The 16,521-nt window shown below is 39.9% G+C and overlaps 1 protein-coding gene across 1 annotated transcript; it reads left to right on the top strand.

Annotated features, from left to right (window-relative positions):
* Positions 1-268: 268 nt before the first annotated feature.
* On the top strand, positions 269-8,662 carry TMEM252 (transmembrane protein 252). Its single transcript, XM_069086914.1, has 2 exons — positions 269-908; positions 4,828-8,662. Exons 1-2 carry the CDS (start codon positions 631-633, stop codon positions 5,093-5,095), a joined length of 546 nt encoding a protein of 181 aa, XP_068943015.1. The 5' UTR covers positions 269-630; the 3' UTR covers positions 5,096-8,662.
* Positions 8,663-16,521: the final 7,859 nt, after the last annotated feature.

The following is a 16,521-nucleotide window of genomic DNA, read 5'->3' as shown; positions in this document are numbered from 1 at the left end:
GTGAGGCAGTTTGCCAACAGGCTGTATTCACTTATCATAATCTAATATTATGACTGGTGGGGGGGGGGAGAAATCCAACAGGAAAGATAACAAATAATAGAAATCATAGAAAGTGAGGCCCTTCTTAAGTACCGTAATAAAAGAAGAAGGGACTAAGCCTTTGCCAAGTCATAAAGAACAGAGCTGGCAGAGGAGTGCTATCTTTTGGGCTTCTAAAGGAAGTATTACCCATAGTGGGGATTAAGAGACCATAAAGAAAAACAGCTCGGAGAAACCAGTGCTCTTTCAACCACAGAACAGGGGAGCCCCTAGGCAAGTAACAGGAATCAGCTAAGCAGAAGGCCCAATTCAGAGGGGCAAAGTTGCTCCCTGGATGCCTCTCCTTCCTACATTAAGCAAGGTTTGTGTTTATAGGTTAATCCCCAAAGGATATTAGAGTTCCTTTCAATGGTTAATGAATAGCTAATAAGTGCCTGCTTCATTTGATTGTCCAAAGGCCAGCTGGTGGCAGGGTGAATAAAGCCTTGCAATGCGCAGTGAGGAAGGGCTTTTCTTGGAAGTCACTGGCTCCCAGGGAGAAGGCAAGGAAGACAGTGGCAGAAGTGGGAGCTGAGCTCCAGAAGTGGGAGGATGCAGAGAGGAAGCATCAATGCCTTTTGCTGCCTCACCCTCTTGACTGGATTCCTCATCATCTGTCTGGGGGCTTTCTTCATATCCATGGGCTCAGGCCCTAACTGCAGGGCGAAAATGATCCTAGCCTATTGTCTTTTGCCTCTGGGGTTCCTGATCCTCTTCAGTGGCATTTTTTGGAGCACCTACCAGCAGGCAAGCCAAAGCAAAGGCATCTTCAACAGGGTGCTCAGACAGCACCTTGGGCACGGGAACCTGCAAATTCCTACCGTGGACAGGTATGTAGCTGGAATGCCACAGATATTACTGATGGCAAGACACTGGGACAGGGTTGCAACAAAGTTAGTTGACTTAAAGTTATGGTGTGGAAAGAAAGACTGAACCTCAGATTTCATTTACATAGGGAACTCCAGGGTGAGGAAACTCCTTCCACCAATGAAGATTGGCACCTTCTCTGACATTTACGGTCTTAAAGATTTGCATGAAGTAGTAAGAAGTTATTTGGCTTGCCCAGAATCACACAGTCAGTACATATCAGAGGCAACACTTGAACCTATATCTTCCTGATTCCAAAGCCAGCTCTCTATTCACCATAGTGAAAGCCAAGTCACCTTTCATTTATAGTATTGGACTTCCATATGTTCCTCCAGGGACAAAAGATTTACTTACCCAGGGGATTCATGGTAGACTGGGAGCACTGGGAGCCCCTCAGACAGGGAAAACTGCCACCTAGCAAAAGTTTGTCTCAGAAAGGCCTATAGGGAATAGGGAAAACCCTGTTCTTTAACTGCCCCCCCCCTTTCATCCTTCTTCTTCCACTTCTTCATGCTCCCAGGGGTTTTAGTGAATTAGTTTTGTGTCTTAAAAATAACTGACCTTTCTATGTCTTTAAGGTTTAAAAAGTATTTTTCATGTTATCTCATTTATTCTTTATAACTACTCTGTAAGCTATATGCTTTTGGGATTCTTATCTTCCATTTACAGATAAGGAAACTGAGTCTCAAGAGAGGTTCATAGACTAAGAGCTAGAAGGAATGGCCATTTTTTTGAGGGGGGAAGGTAGGGCAATTGGGGTTAAGTGACTTGCCCAAGGTCACATGGCTAGTTTTGTGTTAAATGTCTGAGACCAGATTTGAACTCAGGTCCTCCTGACTCCAGGGCCGGTGCTCTATTCACTGTGCCACCTAGCCACCCCAGGGATGGCCATTTAAACCAAACCCTTCTTTCCATGAGGAAGAAGATAAAACCTAGGACAGTTGAATGACTTTCCCAAAGTCACACAAACAGGAAATATCAAAAGTGAGATTTGAACCTATGTCTTCTAAACCCAGAGGCAGAGGTTGTTTTTTTTGGGCGGGGAGGGTGAGGGGATTCTCCCTCTCTCAAAGACTTGTCTAGGATTGCAGAAAAAGTAATTGTCAGCAGCCAAATGTGAAGCCTGTTCTTCCTGACTCTAGGACTCAAACCATCTCCACTAAACCATTCTTCTATTCTCAATGTTTGTTTGTCTGGAAACTAAAAGATGAACAACATAAAAAAAATTAAAGAACTGAATCTCCATTGATGGCATTTCAGATACTTGATGTCTGGTTTAGGGGGTTGGGAAGAATGCAGATATTTTTGTACTGGATGCAGTCTGCTGGGTACCCCCTCTCCCATCCAAATCACCCCATCGAGAGAAGTACTATTTGTGCCCAACCATGAGGCTAGCCTTGCCCCCAGAAAAGGAGTCATAGAGCCTGCTCTTCATGGGAAAAAAATGCCCTAAGCATAGACATCTTGGCAAACTCAAGCAGGCTTAGCTATTCAGGCTGTGCTCCAATCAGAGACCTGCCTTCCTTTCCACCAAGGATTAGAGAGGGGAATGATTCTCAGTGCTTTACCCTGGGTGGTAGGTGACCCAAAGCCCTGGGTGGAAATGTTCGAGCTATTTCTGAGTGACGACTGAGCGTGCTGTACAGTAGACAGCTCCTTGAGCTAGCTGGCCTTGGGCCTGGTAACATTTGGAGTGGAGATGTTGGTTACAAATAACAGTTCCTACTCTGTTGTGGTTACAAGGCCACAAACACTCATTGTAGCTGCTGTCATGGCTAGGTCTATAAATACAAATCTGAGTAAAGTTCCCTCGTCACTTGTGTCCCATCCCCGTCTCATTCATGACAGAGAAGTCATGATTCATCGCTGAGGAAAACTGGAGGCAGAGGGACAGGGTCAAAAACAGCCTCAAGAAATTCCTCTTGATCTTTTAAACTTATCCCACCTTTTTTAAACCACTCTGCATTTTTCATATTTTATTTTATAATGTAGCTATGTGCACATTTGTATGTCCTATGGTAAGTGACTTGACTGAGGTAGGAATTCTCTTTTTTTTTGGCACCTCTTACAAGGTCTAACCCCTAGTAAGATGCCTTGAATATAGTAGATATTAGATGAATATCTTGTCAATGAATGAATGAAACAAATCCCTTCTAGCGGGAAATTACCTTTTTTGCCAATGAAACACAAGTTACATCTATCCCTTAACTAGATACATGATGCCATTTGCAGAAGACTATCGGGGAACTTGCCTTGAAAAAAAATCTTAAGTAGCTTTTGTCTATATGATTTTGTAGAATCAAGTGATTATGGTTATTACCAGAAGGTTGGTCACTTTTCTTCGGTCATGGCAACCCATACAATGAACAAAGATACAAGTTGCTTCTTAGTCTTGTGCAGCTCTTTCACTTCTGCTGAATCACACAGGTCTTGGACCATGTGCAAAAATTAATTGAAATGTTAATAATCTTTTTTTTACAATTACAAATCATTATTTTATTTATTTTCTATGACCTGTGCTCTCAAGTCTTACTTTAAAAAAAGTTTTTAAAAACTTAATAATATAGATTACTTTCTAGGTGAAAATACCTACCTAATATATATCCATAAGGTGGAAAGAAGATAGGGAGTGCATTGTTGTTTTTTTCCTGTTTACTGGGTTTAATAGTTTACCATCTTATCAGGCAAGTCCAATTCCACCAACGTCATACCAGAAACAAGTCCCACTGGGCTACTGTAATCCATATCTCTTCAGGACTTGTAATCACAAGACCTGTAAATGTTTAAAAGCATCAAAGATATGATTGGACATTCCTTCCTATAAAAGATGAATAATTCCTGGAGAAGGAGGGAACCCGTCCCTTTTGTTGCTGAGTTTGTAGGCCCTGTCAGAGATAGGAAGAAAATACTCAATGTTTTTGCTATTTTGGTTAATTCCCAGAGGGAGCTACTTCAAAAACTCATTATTTTAAAAAAAATTGAAATGTTAATAATCTTAAAGCATGATTCTTGTCCAGCAAGTGGAAAGTCAACACACTTGTGGCCTGGGGAGGGCTGACCCTTATAACCAGGATAGAACCTGTATGTTAGGATTATGGAAAAGACAAGATAAGAAGTCATATTGATTAAATTATAGAACCATGAAAGTACTCTAAGTTAAGGACTTAGTGGAAAAATGGGAAGTTCCTGGAATAGTGTGTGTACAGTCAGTCTTGCATCCTGCATTCAATATTAATTAATGGTGAAGGTCTGGACCAGTTGGCCTCATGAGTTAAAGCAGGGGTCAGCCCACGGACTGAATTTGGACCCCGGGAAAGAGTTTTCTAATTCCTGGCTTGGAGCATAGTGAATATCAGAGATTGATTGGAATGATGTTATAATCCCAGGTCTATTCTCTGAAAGGTCTCATTACTCTGGACAGAAAAGAATTCTTTCAGTTCCTAACAGTGAAAAGAGTGCTAGATTTGGAGACCTGTGTTGAAATTCCACCTGAGACACTACTTATGTGACCTTCGGGAAGATGCTTAACTTCCCTAGATGTCAGAGAATGTTGAACTAGAGACCTTCTGAGGTTCATCCCAACTCCAGATCTTTGACACTTATTAACTGGGAATTTAATCTTGACAGGCATCTAAAGAGTATATGTCACTAATGGAAAGTGAGAATTAGCAAGAGGGTGTGGTTGGGTCAGCAGCAGCATCTCAGACCATCTCACATAGCTAAGACAAAGTGTTTTCTGTGTGTGGTGATAAAAGAGGGTATCTTTCAAAATAAACAATTTCTTGGTTTGAGGTACGAGATGTAGAGCTCAGTGTATTTGATATCAACTGACACAAATGTTTTAAAAGTATTTTTATGTGTCTACATGTGCTTTTTGAATAGGCCGGATTTTTATCCTCCGTCTTATGAAGACAGCATCGATCCTGAAAAGCAGATCTCTCTGCAGCGGGAGACCTTCAACATCCCTCCACCTGTGTATACCGAGAGCAGCCTAGAATTCATGGATGGCACTGATGGCCATGGAGATATTCCACCACCCTATGAAGTTTCAGTGAGAGGCATGTCGACGGTAGAGGTGGCTGGTGCAGTAGTAACAGGAAGAGGAGCAGAGGCATCAGAGGGGCCAAGCCAAGAATGCCTCAGACATTAAAAGCTCCCGGGCACCTTGTGACGCATGTGTATCAAGAGTCAGCTGCTAATAATAAAAATCGTCAAGAGACTTTGGAAGGAAAAACCATGTCAGTTATCCCAAGTTAGAGTCAGTAGAGAAGACGTCCCAGGTGACAAGAATGGTATTTGAAAGGACACGCCAGAGCATTCATATAATCCCATGGTGATGGCAGGGTGGGTGTTGTGGAGACGGGGTTAGCACTGTATGTGGGCATTGGAGAGGCTGCCCAAGAACTGAGAGTGAAGGGCCTAACCTTTACCCTGTAAAAGAGATGCCTGGGGAAAGAACAGTCCCAAGCATTGCTTGCTTCTTGTGGCCAAGTCTATAAGAAGCTATATAAATCACTCCTCTCTTACTCTTCTGGAGAAAAAATGCAAATGAGCCAGTAAAGACCACTGTTGTGACTCTACTTCTTTTACTACCTATACATTCATATATTCATATATATATATGTATATATATATATACATTCATAAATTGTATTTAAGTCATCAGCCTCACTCTCTCCTCCAGAGTCATTGGAATCTGCTGGCAAGATGTAGGTCAAGGTGACTGATGATAACTCTCAGTGCAGTGGGGGACCTTGGCCTTTTCAAGTTAAGGTCCTTTTTTTCATTTAATCTACATTATTGACTCTTTATTAAGTCTATACGCTCAATGAAACAAGAAGCCAAGCCCTGATTGGTAGCAGACTGACAATTTTTTAGGTGAGAATACCTACCTAATATATATCCATAAGGGAATACATTGTTGTTTTTTTCCCTGTTTACTGAGTTTAATAGTTTACCATCTTATCAGGCAAGCCCAATTCCACCAAGGTCATACCAGAAACAAGTCCCATTAGGCTATGGTAATCCATATCTCTACAGGACTTGTAATCACCAGGCCTATAAATGTTTAAAGGCATCAAAGACATGATTAGACATTCCTTCCTATGAAAGAGGAATAATTCCTGGAGAAGCAGGGAACCCAAGTCTCGTTTGTAGGCCTTGTCAGAGATAGGAAGAAAATACTCAATGTTTTTCCTGTTTTGGTTAATTCCCAGAGGGATCTACTTCAACAGACATTGATATTACTTCCTCTTTTTCTTCACTAATAACCTCCCTAGGGGTGGACAAATGGAACTTACTGCCCTTATGAGACCTCGCCATCCTGGTCTCAGGCTTTTCAGCCTTATTATGCATTACTCTCTTTCCTGAACCCTCTGGTTCATCCAAATTGCCCTTCTTCCTAGTCCTCGCACATGGCTCCCCATCTACAGTTTCTATGCTTTTGTACTGTCTGTCTACTCCATCCCTGGTGGACTCTCTGGCTTCCTCCTCATCTCATGGAATCTCTAACTTACTTCATGATTCAACTCAAGCATCAGCGTCTACACTGCCTACAATTCTACCCTGCAGTGCCTACAGTGTCCACACTACCTTTTCTGAATCTCTTCTCCCTCCAATTTTTGGGTCATTCTTCCCTAAACTGTTTTGTATTTATTTTTTCATATGTATTCATAGGGTTATATATACATGTAATATCTTTGTATAGAATGTAAATAAGCCCTTGAGAGCAGAGACTGCTCCATTTTTGCATTTCTTTGTATCTCCAGGGATTAACCAGTGTCTGGCACACAGTAGGTATTAAATAAATGTTTGTTGATTAGTTCATTGACTAAGCCTTGAGCAGTGATTTTCTAATTTCCTTCCCTGTCAATATGAAAGGATATTTTTCTTTATTTCTACTGATCATCTAAAGGTAGGAGTCAGGGTGTCTACTAAATGCTTTTTCTTCTTTTGTTCTGGAAGAGGACCAATGACACCAGGGGGGTGATTTTTCAACTTGCGAATGAATTGTATTTAAGTGAGGCCTTAAATACAAATAAATTTTATTTGTCATTGGCCCCATTCTCTCCTCCAGAGTCACTGGAATCCACTGGCAAGATGTAGGCCAAGGTGACTGATGATGGCACTCAATGCAGTGGGAGGACCTTGGCCTTTTCAAGCTAAGGTCTTTTAAAAAAAATTTTAATCTATATTATTAACGCTTTGTTAAGTCTATGTATTCAATGAAACAATAAGCCAAGCCCTGACTGGTAATGGATTGACAATTTTTGAGGTGAAAATACTTAGACTGACAATTTCACAATTGACTCTCACCAGCAGATTGGAGCTGACTCAATAACTTTTGAACATGCCTTGAAATTTCTTTCCTCTATTCTTTATGTTCACATCATTCCCTTAACTAAATGCCTTTACTGCTCTGCCTACCCACATTCTACTTTATCTTTCTGCCAGCTAAGGTCTTTTTCGGGTTCTCAGTTTGTCTGAGGAAATGCCCATTCAGTAATTAAAGGCTAGGTAAGAATTGTCAAATTCTTAATTTAAAAATTGTGAGATGTTTGCCTAGTTTGCCTTCATAAAAGAAATCAGTCTAGAAGGGGAATATCCTCAGAGTCTGATCACTTTTCCAGGTCAGAGGAACCTCAGTAGAAAAGTTCTCTCTAAAAAATAAAAAGTTAATAGCACATACTTGAGAATTTTAAGTGTGTGTTTTGGGGGAGGGAAGTCAATGAATGAAGGGGAGAGGTCTCACTATGTAATGTAATGGGAGGCATTAAGTCTGTGGCAATTTGAAAGGGAACTGAAACCAAGGTTTTATTTTTCAAATAATTAGAAATGAATATACAAGGTGTCCCAAAAGTCTTAGTGCCAACTTGACCTTTAGAGTTTTAAAATGTACTAAGACTTTGGGGACATGCTGTATAATCACAAAATACTGTAACAAAATAAATAACCTCAATAAAACTTTTATTCATAACACTGAAGAGATAACAAGTTAAGTATTTGCATAAAATGAGAAGATAAATAGGCAGAGTTGAGAGATGGTCTCAGACACTGGTTTTACTGATAACTAGCTGTATGACCTTAAGGTCACTTAACCACTCTAGGCATCCATTTCTTCAATGGATTTGTAAAATTATTTATAAATTATTATATAAATCATATATCATTTATAATAATTATATTATATATATATAATTATACACAATATAATTAATAATATATTATATAATTATTATATAAAATAATAAAAATTTATTTACAAAGACCAGATGATTTTTAAAGTCCTTTCCAGTTTTAAACTTTTATGATTGTAACTGAAGGTGGGAGGGCAGAACAGAGTTGTTATTAAGGCAGTTCACCAAAATATAAAATTCTATTGAAAATTGCCCTGAGGTCAGCCCCATTCCCTTTCTCTCCTCCATTTGGAAAACGAGGTCCAAGAAGGAAAGAAGTTCCATTTCCAGGTATGTTTTCCTTCCCTCAAAGACCTGAAGCATGGTCAAGTTGGGTGGGTGAGGAAGGGGAGATTCATTTGCTTTGAAAAGTCTGTCTTCCATGGGTAGCTAAGTGGTGTAGTGGATAGAGCATTGATCCTGGAGTCAGGAGGACCTGAGTTCAAATCCAGTCTCAGACACTTGACACACTTATAGCTGTGTGACCTTGTGCAAGTCACTTAACCCTAATTGCCTTGTCTTCCCCCCTCCAAATATGTGTGTGTGTGTGTGTGTGTATATATATATGAAACAAAATTTTCTATTTAATAATCTAACCCAAAAGTTCTTAACCTTGGGTCTGTCAACTTCTTGTTTTTTAATATTTTGATTCCTGTATTTCTATAAAATTGAAGTTTTATTAGAATGCTCTGTAATATATTTTGTATATCTAAAAACATTATTCTGAGAAAGGCTTCCACCTGTGGACTACCGAAGCGGTATAGGACACACACACACACACACACACACACACACACACCTACATACATACATACATGTAAGTTAAGAACTCGTGTTTTAATCTTATCTTTTCTTTTTCTCAACTGCTTTGTTCACGCTCTCATTTTTCTAAGGTGGACTACCTGAAAAATTCCCTCTATAATCCATGTACATTTGCTGACTTGGACAGATTTGATTACAGTTGAAAACATCAGATTTAATGTTTGTATCTTGCCTCTGTCATTTACTTCTCCAGCTTGTTTTTACAGATGAGGAAACTGAGGCAAACAGACAAGTTAGGTAAGCTCCTAGTCAAAATTCCATCTACCAAAATGAGGCTATTGGATCTGATCACCTAACTTATCTTATAACTTCCCATCTGGATCTAAATCTATAAGCCTATGAAGTTCTATTTTTATTGAAATTCAGCCAGAATTTACATTTGCAATTGTTGGGCATTTTTGTACTGCTATGAGCTATTCAGAACTAATGGAAAGTTTGGTTTACATAAGACCAGTTTAAATCAGGAATCTCTCTTTATGGCAATAAATTTTGTACTGAAACAGAAGGCATTACCCTCTCTTTAGAATGAAGATAATCAGCTTTAGGACTAGCAGCACAGCTCTAATCTCCTTGTGAAGCTAGAATAACATTCAAGGGATTGATGCTGTAGGATGCAGTGGAATGTGCAATGATATATGGAGTAAGAGGACTTAAAGAGGTAGCTGGCGGCTCAGTGGAAAGAACAGTGGGTCTGGTGTTAGGAAGACGTGAGTTCAAATCCAGCTTCAGACACTTCCTAGCTGTGTGACCCTGGGCAAGTCATTTAATTGACTGACAATGGATCCACTGGAGAAAGAAATAGCAAATCACTCCAATATCTGTACCAAGAAATTCCCAAATGGAATCATAAAGGGTCAGATACGAGACTGAACAACCACAAAGAAGATTTGGGTTCAAATCCCAGCTCTGCCACTTACTATCTGCTGGTCTCAATGTCCTCACTAAAGTTCCTTCTAGATCTAAATCTATAGTAATATTAATGGAGTAATTTTTTTAAATGCATGCAGAATTGGTTAGAATAGATACCAGTATAAAGGGGCATTCTGAGAAGATAGGGCAGTAGGTCAGAAATGTCTAGGCTCTCCAGATTTCCTCCACAAAGAGAAAGAAAACCACCACTAAATGAATGTATCTCTCAAGTTATCTTAGGAAGACAACTGCTTTACCCCTAAGATAACTAGAGAGGACCTCAGAAAAGACAGGACCTCCTGGGGCTGAGGTTTGGCCTGAGTGAAGTGTAGACACCTACAGGCTGACTGGTATCCAAAGGAAGGATAGTAAGCCAAATAGATACCAGTACAAAGTGGTACATCTGTTAAAACTCATGGATGGTGAGACTTAAAGGTCAGGTTATGAATGTTAACACAAATAAGAGACCACAAATAGCATGTGTGCATAATTTCTTTCTACTAGAATTCAAAATGACAGGGACAGGATTGAACCTATGGTTTCATTGATATAGGAAATTCCAGGTGGGGAAATTCCCTCTATCAATGCACATTCTCTGCACCCTATACTCTTAGGCAAAAAAACAAAAAAAGTGAGAAGCCACAGATAAACTGGACATAAACAGGTAGAGCTGATCACTTAATCCTTGTTGATTATTGATTGATATTGGCAATATTGAATAGGATATTTGAGAGTTGCCTTTAAGAAATCAAAACTGGATTGTTCTTGATGTCTCCTGAGCCTGAAACAAGAGAAAATAGGTTAAAATGACATCAAGACAGTTGTCTAAAGCAAAAGTGTCAAACTAGTGACCTGAGAGTCACAAATGGGCCACAAAACTCCTGCGTGCAGCCCAAATCAGATTAAAATATAGCCAGGTGGCACCGTAGATAAAGCACCAGCTCTAGAGTCAGGAAGACCTGAGTTCAAATCAAGCCTTAAATACTTACTAGCTGCATGACCCTGGGCAAGTCACTTAACCCTGGTTGCCTCCAAATAAAATTAATTGGAAGATGTTAAACAAGATAAATCCATTTCCATTTGAGTTTGATGCTTTGAAGGGCACTCAAAACCTGGGGAATTAGTATGAGTATCACCTGTGATACACTGGCTGTATTCCCTTGGACAAATCAGTTAACCTTCAGAGCTCAAAAGACAAATTAATGAGAAACATGCGGTGGGTGGCAGAAGGGCTATTAGGAGAAAAGAGGTGAGCATGTGTATACAATCAATGCAGAGTACCGTATTTCACTGAATAATTGTAGCTACTACATAATTGTTGCACCCTGTTATTTTCAGTCCAAAAATTGGTTTATAACCTTTCATTGCTTAATCGTTGCGTGGTATAACTCTGTTCATCACACTGTTTAAAAGGTAAACAAAGCAGCTATGTATGGATCTGCAATGGTCTCTCACACATTATGAGCCAAGAGCCTAGAATTGTCACCACATGTGCATTGTCAGTATAGTTTTGAAAGCCAATTTGTGTTGTTTCTTTAGAGTGCTGCAGTGCTAACAGTACTATCACTCAACCCAACGAAGAGCCAAAGGTGCCAGGGGAGCAGGATGGCAGACAAAGCTTCCTTGAATAAGCCACTGGATATAGTAAGACTTGCATCTTCCCCCACTAGCTAAACTGTACGGTTCATCTGCCAGCAATACAGTTTAGTAATAAATGATTTTTAAATGATACTGGCATAATATTTAAAGGTTTCTCAGAATGATTGCACCCCACTTTTTTGCAAAAAAAAATTGGCATAAAACCTGTGATGATTATGTGGTGAATATGGTAAACAATGCGTACGCCAGTTGTGGGAAAAATACTAGGGTTGGAGCTGGAAGATTTGAATTTGAATCCCCGCTTTGTTACTTACTAGCCATATAATCTTGGGCAAGTAAGAGAACCCTTCCAGGGCCCAATTTACTCCTTAGTTGTGATGACGAAATTGTACTAAATCATGTCTAAATCCAATGAATTAATCACAAATGCACAAGGAGTCAGACTTATCCTGCTGAGCTCTGGCGGACAGGATCAGGAGTGATGGGTAAAAGTTGAGAGACGGACTTAGATTCGATGTGAAGATGAACATCTCAGACTTAGAGCTGTCCCAAAGTATGACTAGCAGCTGGAGGGTAGCAGATTCTCCCTAAATAGAGATTTCCAAGAGGACATGGGATGACTACAATACATCTGTAATAGTAGAAGATAGAAAGTTGCTTGTTTATGTCCCCTCCTCACTCCTGGGGCTTCATTTCCCTGGACTCATTCGAGATTCAGCTCAAATACCTCCTGTAAGATTCTTCACCCACAGGGTGGCTAGGTGGTGCAGTGAATAGAGCATTAGCCCTGGAATCAGGAGGACCTGAGTTCAAATCTGCCCTCAGACACTTAACACAAAAACTAGCTGTGTGACCTTGGGCAAGTCACTTAACCCCAATTGTCCTCCCCCCCAAAAAAGATGCTTCACCCCCTTCTATGAGCTGCTAGTCCCCTTCCTCTGAGATTGCCTTCCATTTGCCCAGTATATATCTTGAATATTATTCAGTCATATCTTACTCTTCATGATCTCATTTGGGGTTTTCTTTTCAAAGATACTGGCATGGTTTGCCATTTCCTTCTCTAACTCATTTACAGGTGAGAAAACTGAGGCAAACAGGGTTAAGTGATTGGCCCAGGGTCATACAGGTAGTAAGTGTCTGAGGCCAGATTTGAACTCAGGAAGACTCCAGGCCTGGTGCTCTATTCACTGTGCCACCTAGCTGCCCCATATTTTGAATTTTTTTTTATTTACATATTGTCTCCTTCATTAGAATGTACCCTTCTTGAGGGTAGAAACTGTATTTTTGTGTTTTTTGGCACCCTTTGCACTTAGCATAATGTCTGCCATGTAGTGATCACTTGACAAATGGCTTGTTTTTGCTTTTTATTTATTTGCCCATCAATGGTTTGGAATAGATGGATACTAAGCTTCTTTTTTTTTCAGTATTTTTTGGTCTCCTTTAACAGGCTGTTGACTCACTTGTCATGATTTTCTTGCATCATTCTCATTTCTCTTCCCAATTTTTCCTCCGCTTCTCTTACTTGATTTTCAGAATCCTTCTTGAGCTCCTCCATGCCTGTGATCAGCTCATATTTTTCTTGGAAGCTTTTGGTGCAGGAGTTCTGACTTTGTTGTCTTCCTCCTGTTCCATGCATTGATCCTTTTTGTCCCCCAAAGATGGATTCTATGGTCTGTTTGTGCTTCCTCTGCTTACTCATATTGCCAGCCAATTACTTGACTTTTGAGCTCTTTGCCACAGAAGAACTCTCCTTCTAGATTACAGAGAGTTATGTCCCAAATCACCGGGGTTTTCGCAGCTGCTGGAGCTATTAGGAGGGCGCCCTCTCTGCAGCCCCTACATTCTCTGGCCACTGGCCACACACTCCAGAACCACCACCCAAGACCACAATCCAAATCCAAGCAGGTTAAAGCAAGAGTAATTACCCTCTGAATGGTCGCTTGGTTCCCCTATGGTCTGCAGGCCAGGAGCTCTGGAGGCATCCACACAGCAGCAGCTGCAGCCAAGGCACCTTCACCACCTCTCGCCTTGGGCGCATGGGCTGGACTCTTTTCCACCCAGTTCCAACAGAGCTCCACACTGGCCTTTTTGGTATTTATGGGTTGAGAAGTCTGGAAACCACCATAGCTGCTGGGAATTCACCCTCCTGAAGTCTGCTCTGGCTGCTGGTGGTCAGGGCCGCCCCAGGTCTGGGCCCTGGTGGCTTCCACAGGACTGGCCTCGGCTCCCAGCTCAGTGTGATAGACCCTTCCTGCCAGCCTACTGGGCTGCTTTCAGCGGGAGATTTGTTTCTCTCTGTCACTTTGTGGGCTCTGTAGCTCTAAAGTTTATTTAGAGTCATTTTTTAACATGTATCGGAGGTGGTAGGAGCTGGAGCCACACAGAGGTCCTGTTTTTATTCTGCCATCTTGGCTCTGCCTCCTACTACAGCTTCTAATGCTGAGATCTGGGGGATTTTTAAGGTCTTTCAGCACCAAAGTCATGGATCCTGAGATTATTTCTGGAGCATCCTTATTCTGTGGGCATTATTCATCTCTTTCTTCCAGGTAGAGAAATTTTTTGTCTTTAAAAAACTTTAATCACAAACTTTAATGAGTGAAGAGACATTAGGAACAATCCAACTTTGATTTCTTAAAGGCAGCTCTCAAATTTTCTATTTAATAATATATGTATATATATACATATGTGTGTGCATATATACACACAGACACATATAGATTATAGATATGTAATTTATACAATTGCCTCAGAGATTATAAGCTTAGAGATTGAGAGATGGAAGGCACCTCAAAAGCAATCTAGTCCATACACACATACACACACTCAGTCATATTATAGATGAGGAAACTAAGACCCACTAAGTTTAAGTGACTTGCACAAGGTCACACAAATAGGAAGTATCAGAGGCAGATGTTGAATCCAGGAGTCCTGACTCCAGAGCCATGAATCTTTCCATGGTATTTTACAGAGTCTCTTATTTGGGACAGTATTATTTTGTACTTTATTCTGCTAACTCAAATCTCAATTTATCTCAATTATATCAAATACTTTTCAGAGTGTGTTGACACTGGCTGACCTTGAATGGCTCAGGCCCCCCTTTGTATTTGTAAGGGATTATATTTTTACTTTGGTGGGAGAGAAATCGATTTGTTTTCATTTTTAAATAAAATTTAATTTATAAAATAAGGCACATAGACTATAAAAGATTTTTGAAACAAGATTCACACATACTGGGTTTCAGAAAAAAAAAATTTGTCCCAACAACAGAAATGGAAATTATAAAGAGACAAATGTAGGATTAAAGTTAAGAAAAAATGCCTAATAATCACAGCTCTCTAGGACCTTGGGGAAGTTCTAGAATCAGAGATTTCGAGCTGGATAGGATCCTAGAGGTCAAAGCAATATAGCAATAGAAAGAACACTTGATCTAGAATCAGATGAGCTCAATTCAAATTTTACCTGTGATACTCATATCCTATATGACCATGGACAAGTCTCTGAACTTCTCAGACCCACTAAGTTTAAGTGACTTGCACAAGGTCACACACAGGGCCTTAGTTTTCTCATTTATAACATGAAGAGGTTGGCCTACATATGCTCTGAGATTCCTTCAGTTCTAGAGTTATTAATTCTAATCTAGACCCCCTCCTTTTTTTTAAACAGATGATAAAATTGAGAGGTTAAATGATTTGCCCAAAGTCACATAGTAGTAAAGAGCTAAAGAGGGATTTCCTGCCCCTTGACTCCTAACCCAGAGTTCTCTCCATTGTACCATGTTGCTGGTGTAGCAGGCTCTTCATTAATGTGGATTTTCAAAAAGAGACTGGATGACCACTTGTCAGATATGTTACAGAGGGGAGTCTTACTCAGGTATGAGTTAGATCAGGGGACCTTTAAGGTGGTTTCTAGCTTTGAAATTCTGTTTTTCAAGTAAAAGACAAAGACAAAGCCAAGCCAGAGACATAGAAAAGTTATGGTGAAATATTTTATTTGAAATTTACTAGCTGTGTAACCCTGGGCGACTCTCTTAACCCTGTTTGCCTCAGTTCCTCATCTGTAAAATTAGCTAGAGAGAAATGGTAAACTACTCCAATACTTTGCCAAGAAACTCCCAAATGGTGTTATGGAGAGTTGGAGATAAAGGGAAAATGATTCAACAACAATTCATTAAGTCCATTGATAGAGACAAACTAAAAACTGGTCTATGGGGACATAATATGAGACACTATATCCAGATAGAAGGAAGGGTGGAAACCTTTTCAGCTCATTGTAATAAATGTTTATTGATTGATTAATTGTTATTACCAATATTGGACAGGAGACTTGAGAGTTATCTTCTAAGAAATTAAAATTAGAGTGTTCTTAGCATAGAGCCTGGCCCATGATTTGCTTTGATTTATTCTTGATCTCTCATGAAGCTAGAAGGAAAAAAAATGGGCTAAAATTATAGAAAGACAAACTGTATAAGAAAGCATTTTTGGAGAATAAAACTTTTCATATGTGATGTGTGATTAGATGCTAGAATTTAAGAGGGAAAAATCTGAAAGATGAAAAAGTCACATTTCATTGGTCCCATCTGAGCTTCATCATAAACCACCTCTTTGGTACCATCTGCAAGTTGTGTATCTCTTAGAGAGAAAAATAAAGACATTAACATCACATCTCTGGTTTACAAGCTCACATCAAACAGCCCTATCCTGTATGTACCACTTGCACATCTTACTGATGCCCAGGATTTTGGGGAAATTTTTTCCCCTTTATTATTGGAATAACTATCATTATTGAGGAATACAGAAGCATTTTCAGTTATCATGTATACTGGCCACTTTCTAGCCAATCTATTGAATCACTGAACTCTACAGATTAATCAGTCCTATTCATTCATTCATTGTCAGTCAATTGGTCAATAAGTATTTATCAAGTGATAGTAATGTGCCAGGCTGTAATGGTAATGGTAATTTGAAGACTTTCACTGATCTTCACTAAGGGAATTTGAGAACCTTCCCTGATCTGAAAATATACTCTGCCCACTAATAGGCTGAATGTGGTCAGATGGAAGCCTGTGGTGGGA

Source organism: Petaurus breviceps, unplaced genomic scaffold, assembly GCF_028583685.1.
Source record: "Petaurus breviceps papuanus isolate PSGF00001 unplaced genomic scaffold, PetGlider_PUasm1.0 118, whole genome shotgun sequence".
Lineage (NCBI taxonomy): Eukaryota > Metazoa > Chordata > Mammalia > Diprotodontia > Petauridae > Petaurus > Petaurus breviceps.
The sequence above is the reverse complement of the archived record's forward strand: the minus strand, read 5'-3'. Positions and strand labels throughout refer to the sequence as shown.

Bases quoted from the DNA above. Each gene is read 5' to 3' on its own strand.
- TMEM252 (XM_069086914.1), top strand. From the start codon at position 631: ATGCAGAGAGGAAGCATCAATGCCTTTTGCTGCCTCACCCTCTTGACT. The intron at 909-4,827 runs GTATGTAGCTGG...CTTTTTGAATAG, and splicing joins CAAATTCCTACCGTGGACAG to GCCGGATTTTTATCCTCCGT.